At 43.4% G+C, this 9,728-nt stretch overlaps 1 protein-coding gene across 5 annotated transcripts in view; it reads right to left on the bottom strand.

Moving 5' to 3' along the window:
• Positions 1-440: 440 nt before the first annotated feature.
• Positions 441-9,728, bottom strand: part of GGNBP2 (gametogenetin binding protein 2) — a 129,796-nt gene continuing 120,508 nt past the window's right edge. For all 5 annotated transcript variants that reach the window (XM_029611656.1, XM_029611657.1, XM_029611655.1 and 2 more), the window contains 4 exons: positions 9,516-9,641; positions 9,273-9,430; positions 2,177-2,425; positions 441-1,131 (listed from right to left, as the gene is read on the bottom strand). In XM_029611656.1, coding sequence (XP_029467516.1) covers positions 928-1,131; positions 2,177-2,425; positions 9,273-9,430; positions 9,516-9,641 — 737 coding nt within the window. In that variant the 3' untranslated portion in view covers positions 441-927. The remainder of the gene's footprint in view (positions 1,132-2,176; positions 2,426-9,272; positions 9,431-9,515; positions 9,642-9,728) is intronic.

The raw sequence follows: 9,728 nt of genomic DNA, 5'->3' as shown, positions 1-9,728 counted from the left end.
GCTAGGAGATGGAGAGATACTGAAGGGCTGAGGTCACTGCAGGGGTGTATCAAAGGTGACATCTCCATCTGCTAGCAGGGGAGCATATAACCCATTGGTCCTGAGTCCATCTGGCTACCTGCTAGGAATCAGAAAATTTACCAACCATAACTCTCCCCTTTCCGTAAGCAGGAACTCACAAGTGCATTAAAATACCACTTACCGCAATGCTTTTTTACCCTAAAATCCCATTAACCCATCCCTTAGATTTCATCCACCTATTTGCTTCTCTTGACCTGTAAGATTCTTCATTATCTCTTCACTACAGTGGGTCACTACTGTGTATTTCCTGGTTTTTTGCCATACATTCACAGCCAAATAATAAGGGAGGCACGGAGCTGTGCAAACCTGTGGTGCTCCAGTTACCACGAAAAGTAGGAATACGAGAAACTAACGTTTACTATGCATATTAATAAATATTCTTTATTTAACTTTTGCACACTGCGTTTTAACATATTACATCCAAAATATTTTGCAAATGGATGTCTTATTTTGTAAAATCTTATATTTAGTTCATTGCCATTTCTGTACAGAATTATAAGTACATTTAACTTTTTGCCACTAATGGTTTCTTTTTTTATTGTTAAGTCTCACAGTAAGAGGAACATTAAATGAAAAAAAAAAAAAGAGAAAGTGTCTAAAGACAAGCTTGCGGAGCTGCGGAAAACTAAAATAAAAAGCTCAAAGGAGAATAAAAAATAAAGAACGAATCTATCACCAACCTTTCTCCCACAAAAGAAAAGAAAGCAGAGGGGAAAATAAAGAGAATCACATTGATTTGTAGATGAAATTGTGTCACAGGTGACCCATGAAGAGGCTAGGAAAGAGAAGACCCAGTCATCGTTCTGCAGGTTTCAATGAAAGACAGCTCTAATTTGTTTATTTCCTTTAATTTGCACCAGCGGTTGTCAGCCAATTACTACAAAGAGGCCGCCTGTGATCATTTAAGCGGCAGTACTTATTAAACCTCTCCTTCAGATGCAGTCGGTACTGTTCTCTGTTGCTGTAAAAGGACTGGTTGTTTGCCATAAAGGCCTGTATTTCATCTTGAGAGATACAAACTTCCTCATCCGAAGTGCATTCAGATTCATCCTGTTAAGAGGGAAAAACAAAAGGCGCAAACACAGAAAATGGTTTATGAAACGCTACAATAATCTGTTTTCCTGAGTTAGCATCAGAGCTCTTCAGTTTACAATGCCTGGATTCTCTCGCTGTACACTTCGGTTCCTTACCCCCATCAATCCATCAAAACAGGAGGTACCCCACTCCCATACCCTCTCTCCATCATTCAAGTTATAGTTTATGAAAATGAACACAGCTTTCGCTCTCGCTTAAAATTACATGGCCACAGCAAGAGTGAGGAATCTGCTTCCTGAAGCATGAGCAGGATACCAATACCCCACAGTTCAATAACATCTTATCATTCCTGAGAAATGCTTAATCAAAAAGACTGAAGCAGGAGAGCAGCATCACACCAGCCTAGTTGCTCAACTTGTAAAGGAACGGCTCAGGTAGTATATTCACATCACAAAAGAGGACAGGATGGACAGCTTGGCACTGCTTGCAGTTGCTGTACAGGGCAGATTCTTCTAAGGTGTGTAAGCTCTTCATCACATCCCTTGGGGACCCCCTGCTCTCATCTTTACTCTCCAGCAGTCATCATTTCACCTCTCCTTTTTACTTCCTTTAAAACCTTTTAGCACTCATGAAATGTATTGGGTTGGAAGTGGAATCTGCAGCCCTGCATTTCTCCACAAAAACAGGCAGAGTACAGTAAGTGCACAGCAGACCACACCACAGCTGTAACCCAATGCTATTCATATAAAAATCAGTGCTGTTCCACAAAGATACCAGCAGAGGGCACCACAATCGTAGCTTTGTCATGTCCCTTCCTCTCCCCTGAACATTAACTCACTTCTCACATGCAATGGATCTCAAATTTTTCATAGGCAGATAACTTTTATTAGATATTGGACCAACATAAGAATAATTAAAAGATGATATAGTGTATGACTGCACTAGTCTTCGTCTTCAGCTCAACAAACATTATGTATGTGGGAATCCTGACTGGATTATCTAAACTTGCCACACTCAAGGAATTCTTTGTTCTACTAGCCAAAAAATTTAAATTACTTACAAGGAGTTCCATTAAGCTCTTTGCACCTCTTCCCCCATCTGGAGCAGTAGGCGGCGTGTCTGGAGATGCTGCACATGGCGATGTATTGCCCCTGTGATCGCACCAAAGTTGCCCGCCAGTTTCCGAGGTGCTACAGCAACTCTCAGCATTTCCACCTTTGGTCTTGTCCCGCGGACGCTCTGTGTGTACATGACTTCCCGAGATTTCTCGGGTATTTGTATCTGCATTACAGCTTCCCTGCTTTGGATTCTGAAATGACAAAATCTTGATTAAAGATCAATGGCAGGAATTAATAAGCAATTTTCTTTTGATATTTTATAGTGGCACAGATTAGACTACCAAAGGAAAATTGGTTCTTACCTGCTAATTTTTGTTCCTGGAATACAACAGATCAGTCCAGACAAATGGGTTTTGCATCTCTACCAGCAGATGGAGACAGAGAATAAAAATTTTCAGGCACTGCTACATAACAGAGTGCCACCTGCAGTCCCTAAGTCTTGGCCTGTACACAAGCCAAGATTAACCTTAAAACTTAACCTCACATGTCATCTAGGGTGATCAGAAAACCAAAGTTGGAACCTTCTTAACTGGAGTCCTTTCCTCAAACGAGGAAAAGGAGCAAATTCTCTATTTACAAGCATTGTAAATTCTGCAGCACCAGCATCCAGAAGCAAGAACAGTCTTCGCAAGGGGACAGGCTTCTGGACTAATCTGTGGTATTTCAGGAATGAAAATTATCAGGGAAGAACCAAATTTTCCTTTCCTGTCCATACCCCAGATCAGTCCAGACAAGTGGGATGTACCCAAGCTCTCCTTCACTGGGCAGGAACCGGAAAGACTTCCGCACCACACACACTCCCCCCCAAACACAGCCTCCCCCGGCCTCCGAACATCTAATAGGTAATGTTTAGTAAAAGTGTGCAGAGAAGCCCATGTGCATGAAGCTGACCCTCCACCCAAGAGGCTGCCTGCGCCCTAGACTAATGCACCTGCAACCCCTCCGGCACAATTTGACCTCTACAGAGAAAGACTGAAAAAATCACTTCCTTTAACCATCGCATAATCGTGGCCTTGGAAAGATACTCCGTTGTCCAAACAACAAGACCTGCAACTCCGAAAACTGTCCAGCCGAACAAACTGCCACCAAAAGACGGTCCTCAGGGAGAGATCCCACATGGATGCTCTCCTTAACGGCTCAAAAGTAGATTCACATGGAACCCGAAGCACTAGATTAAGGCTCCAGGAAGGACACATCCAACAAACTGGCGGATGCAAATACTTTGCTCCTTTCAGAAACTGAACAATGTCCAGATGAGAAGCCAAAACATTTCCCCTGCAGCTTTACCTTGAAGACACCACAAGGCTGCCACTTCACTCAGAGCGAATTGTAGGCCAGACCCTTTGTTGAGCCCCTTTGCCAAAAAGGCCAAGCTCTGAGAAACGTTCACCCACAAAAGGTTCTAAACCTTCCTCTACACATGACGACTCAAAAACTTTCCACACTAGGATATAAACTAGAAAAGTGGCTGGCCTCCTAGCCTGAAGCAAAATAGCCAATAACCTGCTCCAAGTATCCTTTTAAACTAAGCGCCTCCTCCCAAAAGCCAAACCACAAGAGAAAGCGATCCACCTGATCCAAAAAGATGGGCCCCTGCCATCGCAATCCCTGCAGATGAGCCAACTGGATAGGACCGTCCACCATGAGACGAACCAGATCCACAAACCATGGACGGCGTGGCCACTCCAGTGCTACAAGAATCATCTTTCTTGGATGTTGTTCTATGTGATCCAACACATGGCCTATGAGAGGCCACAGGAAAAACACATACAGCAGAAGCTTTGTCAGCCACGGCTGAACCAGAGTATCGATCTCTTCAGAACCGATTTTCCTTCTGCAGCTGAAGAACCACTCTGTCTTGGCAAGACCTCTGGATGCTATGAGATCCAGCTGAGGCGTGCCCCACCTGGCATGGATCAAGGAAAAGGCCTCCATTGACAACTCCCATTCCCCCGGAACCAGCTGCTGCCTGCAGAGATAATCCGCCTGCACAATGTCCACTCCAACCACGAATGATGCTGCTAGGCCTTCAAGAAGTTTCTCCGCCCAGACAAAAAGTTCTTGGGCCTCCAAAGCTACAAGATGACTCTTTGTCCTGCCCTGACGATTGATGTACACCACAGTCATTGCATTTTCCGAAAAAATTTGCACCACCGCCATAATCTGGAATCCCCCTGAAGTGGCAGTGGGAGCTGAAAACTCCTCCAATAGCAGAATCCAATGGGACAAAGGCACCCTCTGCAGAGACCGTATGTGAGCCAATGCTCACAGAGCTAACTCCAGCGTAGACACTACAGAACCCTGGACCTGTAAATAATCCCAGACCCTGGGAACAGACAACTGCAGCACTTGAAGCACTTGAGACTGCTACTTCGAATTCCTGTCCAAGGTAAGGAACACTTTTCCTATTTGGGTATCGAACCGCTCCCCCAGATATTCCAATGACTGGGACGGCTCCAGATGGCACCTTGCTAGGTTCACCACCCAGCCCAGAGACTACAACACCACCAAAACCCATCGACTCGAGTGGCGATACTCCCCTTCCAACTTTGCCCAGATTAGCCAGTCATCCAGGTATGGGTGAACTAGAATCCTTTCCCTCCTGAGCACCACCACCATCACTTTTGTGAAAGTTTGTGGCGCCATAAAAAACCCGAAGGGAAGAGCCCAAAACTGAAAATGTTCCACCAGCACCATGAACTGTAAAAACATCTGACGTTCTGAACACATTAGGACGTGAAGATAGGCTTCCATTAAATCTGATACCAGAAACTCTTTGTGAACCGCTGCAATTACAGTCCAAAGCGTTTCCATTCAAAACCATGGGACCTGCAGCGCCGCACTGACCTTCTGCAGATCAAGAATAGGCTGAAAACAAAAATGCTCTCCTTTTTTGGGAACTTCGAAGTACATTGAATACCTTCCTTTTCCTTGCTCCCCTGGAGGAACTGGACAATCTTGTCCAGGCACCTCCATTTCCCGAACTGCCTCTCGCTTGATGCAGGAGGTGCAATGGGACTCCACGTAGGCTTCCTTGACAGGGTGAAAAAAAGATTCTAAGGGCATAGCCGTCTCTCATCACCTCCAGAACCCACTGATCTAACGAGATCTTGGTCCACTTCTCGTAAAAGAGAGAGTCTCCTTCCAATGGCTTCCAAGGAAGAGCGACCAGACTGACTTCATTGAGAAGCCTTACTCCCTCTGGTCCCTTGACTGGCACTGTCCTGGGAGGGTCCAAGTGTCCCCCAAAAGGACTTCTGTCTCTCCCAAGCACTGCGTCTGCCCCGAAGCCACAGAGCTCCTATTAGAGTGAATTCTTTTCACATCTCAAAAGGCAAGATCTTGGCGGGAGAGTCTATCCTCAGGCAACTTATTCCCTTTGGCCTTTCCCCAAATGCTTCACTGACTGCTTCAAGCCTCTTAACAGCTTTCCCTTGAAAAGGAAGATTACACAGCTGTGACTTGGACCACCCATCCGCAGCCACATAGACTACGCATCTGCCACATAGGCCACCTGCTTGGAGTTGGCAGTCGCACCTGGGACCGCTGCCCTTATGAGCTCCATTACAAGCTCGGTCAAGGAACTGTTCCAAAAAACCTGAGCCTAATCCATGTCCCCTACCAGAGGAAGACGCCTTGACTGAGGAAGAACTGGGATACCCCCAATGGGCTACTACCAAGAGTCCACTCCCCTGTCTGGATAGCTTTCTCATAAAACCACTTTTAAAACAGTTGAAGAGCAAATCCTCTATCTGGCTCACCCCTCGAGAATCACAATACAATAAGGGATCCTTTTTGTATTTTTTCATAAATATAACTTTTACTGCTTGTAAATTTTTACCACTTATAAAGGTTTTTTATGATATGGTTTAATACCATATCATAAAAAAAACCTCTCCAACAATTAACAATCTGGACACTTGTTATGTATACATAATCACACAAATATATTTACCCATAATTTTATCCCCCTAAAACTATCTCATTCATTCACACATTCATACAACACATCCCAGTGTGGGATACCTTAAAATGCACTCCCACCCCAATTACAATATGTTCAATATCAGTAATACAGCATATTATACCATCAATACATGTATTTACATATCCCCTAATTGCCAATCACAATTTCTTATATTGATATATCAATTAGATGTCATCACCCCCAATTACAATTTGTTCAATATTATTAACACAGCATATTATATCATCAATACACGTATTTACATATTGGGGGTGATGACATCTAATTGATATATCAATATAAGAAATTGTGATTGGCAATTGGGGGATATGTAAATACATGTATTGATGATATAATATGCTGTATTACTGATATTGAACATATTGTAATTGGGGGTGGGAGTATATTTTAAGGTATCCCACACTGGGATGTGTTGTATGAATGTGTGAATGAATGAATGAGATAGTTTTAGGGGGATAAAATTATGGGTAATATATTTGTGTGATTATGTATACATAACAAGTGTCCAGATTGTTAAATGTTGGAGAAAGTTTAATACAATATCATAAAAAACCTATTTATAAGTGGTAAAAATTTACAAGCAGTAAAAGTCATTATTTATGAAAAAATACAAAAAGGATCCCTTATTGTATTGTGATTGTTAGGACTAAGTATAAGGGTGATTGAGAGCCTCCATAATTGTCACCCCCTCGAGAACCCACAACTGGTCCTAAGGTGGCCGCTGAACCTGTGAGGACTCCCCTCAGGGGTGACCAGGCAAGAAAGCCGCTGCCTGCTCACAACTGGCTATTCTTGGCCCCCAGGCATCAATGGGAGATTCTGATAAATAGCAAAACTTCCCTCTCACTATAACTGGAGAGCCGAAACTGCTGAAACTGAACGCACCCCATGGCATTTAACTTCCTGTGCCCATTGAATGCGATCGCAGTGGCGGGAAAACTTGCAAAGATGCCGCTGGCCTCAAGCCCTCCTCCACTCATGGTGGAAGAGATTCCCTGCTGTCTTTGAGCAGATGACATTTGCCCCGGCACTGTGGACCTCCTCCTCCTCCTGCTCATTGCGGGAGCTAATCCAACTAGTGCTGCTCAACTGTAAGTACTCATGCCGAGCTAAAAATCTTGTACTGGCCCCGCAGGACTTTTTTTTTTTTCCTTGCACACTCAGCCAAAGCTCAAACATCTTCATCTATTTTCTATCTTCGCTTTTTTTCTTTTCTTGTTTTTTGTTTTTTACTATTTCTGTTCCATATTCTACCATTTGCTGAAGACATAGAAATACTGAGGTACTGCAGGTGGCACTCTTGGTTACATAGCAGTGCCTGAAAAGTTTTTATTTTCTGCCTCCATTTGCTGGTAGGGATTCAAAACCCACTTGTCTGGATTGATCTGGAGTATGAACAGGAACTATCGTTTTTAACAAATGTAACCTTTCACAGCAAAAACTGGCAAAATGTTTTCCCCAAAGTTGAGATGGTAATAATGCAGACAGCACAGTAAAAAGAGAATCAATACAGAAGGATTATATTTCCGGTTTGGTTTTCTACTCCTTTCTGAATAATTTTAACATTCTATTTGCTTTATTGGTAGCTGCCACACGTAATCTGATGATTCCAATGTGTTTTCCACAAGGATTTCCAAGACCCTTTTGCTGGGTTATAATTCGTAATACAGAACTCAGCATTGGGTACCTATATAGTTTGGACTTTTTTTTTCTCTATGTTTCACTTTGTACTTGTCCACATTAAATTTCATCTGCCATTTAGATGTCCAGTTTCCCAGTCTTGTAAGCTCCTCTTGCAGTTCCTCACAATTTGCTCGTGTTTTAACAACTTTGAATCATTTTGTGTCTATGACAAATCTGGACACCTCACCTGCTGCTCCCTTTCCCAGATCATTTAATGAAAAAGTTAACGGACTCTACACTACATGAATACAACAATTTATCCAGTCAAGCATAAGTGAACACATGACTGAGCTGGGAATATTTTTTTGTGGGGGGGGGAGGGGGGGGGAAGGACCAATTTTGTCCAGTTTTCTTATGGTTTGAAAAAAGTGCAATGATTCTGTTCACTGCAGCAACAGATATAGCGATGCTAGCTAGTATATCCACTTCTACCGCACTCTTGTTTTCCTGCATAAAGTTTTTATTTTATTTAAGATATTTTTATCTCGCCTGTCCAACAATCCTAAGTGTGGTGGATGCCTGGAATGCACTTCAGGAAGTGGTGGTGGAGACAAAAACAGTAGTGAAATTCAAAAATCTATACAGTAAGCACAGAGGAGAGTATGACAAGAGGATGGAAATGAAGTAGATTGGGGTGACCTGCACAGAGCAGCAGCTGCAACCCTAAACAGCAGTGGTATGACTGCATCAGGGCTCCAAGAAAGCATGGGGAAACCAGCACTGTGATGAAGTAGGGTTGAGAGAGCAGGTAGAAGAGCCACGGAGGAAGCTGGTGTTGGATTACATTTGGGAATTTTATATGCATATCTACCAAAAAGAGGATGAATCTCAACTGAACAGTCATTCACTGTGTTACTAAGTGGGAGGATGATGAGCTGATGTAAACTCATATTTTGATGGTAAACTGGATAAAATCTCTATTCCCATTGAACTTGATTGTAGGATTTGTACAGAAGTGTGAAAAAAAAAATCTGTTTTCAATTTAACCTACCAAGATAAAATAGCTATAATATGTGCGTTCCTCAAGTTTGTCCTTTAAGCGTTTACTCTGTCTTATATTTATTTATTTAGCTGTAAGATTTTCAGTCTCACAAGCTCCCCTAAGATCTCCTTTACTTCAGTTCCTGTCCTGAGGCATACATCTGTTAGAAAAAGTGCTCCGGATGCCCGTGAATACAAAAGGGTTCCAAGCAGCAAGAGAAGCTCGGAATGCTCCATTTTGGCCCAGGTATTTGTGCAGTGAGAAAGGATCTCCCAAGGTCCCCAAACAGCTGGAGTATGAGCAGCTCAGCTCTGTGGCAGCTTCCACTAACAGACACCCAAAACCTCCCAGACGCAGACTGCGCCGAAAGCTCCTTTGTGCTTACGTGCTCGCTCTCACACTTGAACGGTTTGCTTTTCTTCTTTTTCTTTTTGCTTTTGCCCTTTAAGTTGCTTTCTTCGGAAGAGTTGGCCCAACACTCCACACAGCTGTCACCGTCCTCGTCGTCTTTGTCTTCACAGTGGTGGATACAAGAATAGTCGCCTGCAAAACAGGACAGCATGAGCCTCAGACCAAAGAATACCCACTGACCATGAAGAGGTGGCAACAGCAGTCCCGCCCAACTCACCGGTTTCATCGTGATTGCAAATGCCTTCTGTGCAAGCGACATCAGAACCCTCCCGAGAACCCGTTTCACTACCTTCCATGCTAGACGAATAGCCACAGTCACTACCATTACAGTGTGGAGATAAACCTGTAACAAAAGGAGAGAGCGGGCAGAACTGAGAATCCAGAATCCCACAGAAATGCAACTCCACTATGTTCTACCAGGAAAATATCA

The sequence above is a fragment of the Rhinatrema bivittatum genome, chromosome 8, assembly GCF_901001135.1.
Source record: "Rhinatrema bivittatum chromosome 8, aRhiBiv1.1, whole genome shotgun sequence".
Classification (NCBI taxonomy): Eukaryota; Metazoa; Chordata; class Amphibia; order Gymnophiona; family Rhinatrematidae; genus Rhinatrema; species Rhinatrema bivittatum.
Note: the sequence above shows the minus strand (reverse complement) of the source record. Positions and strands in the feature narration are given on the sequence as shown.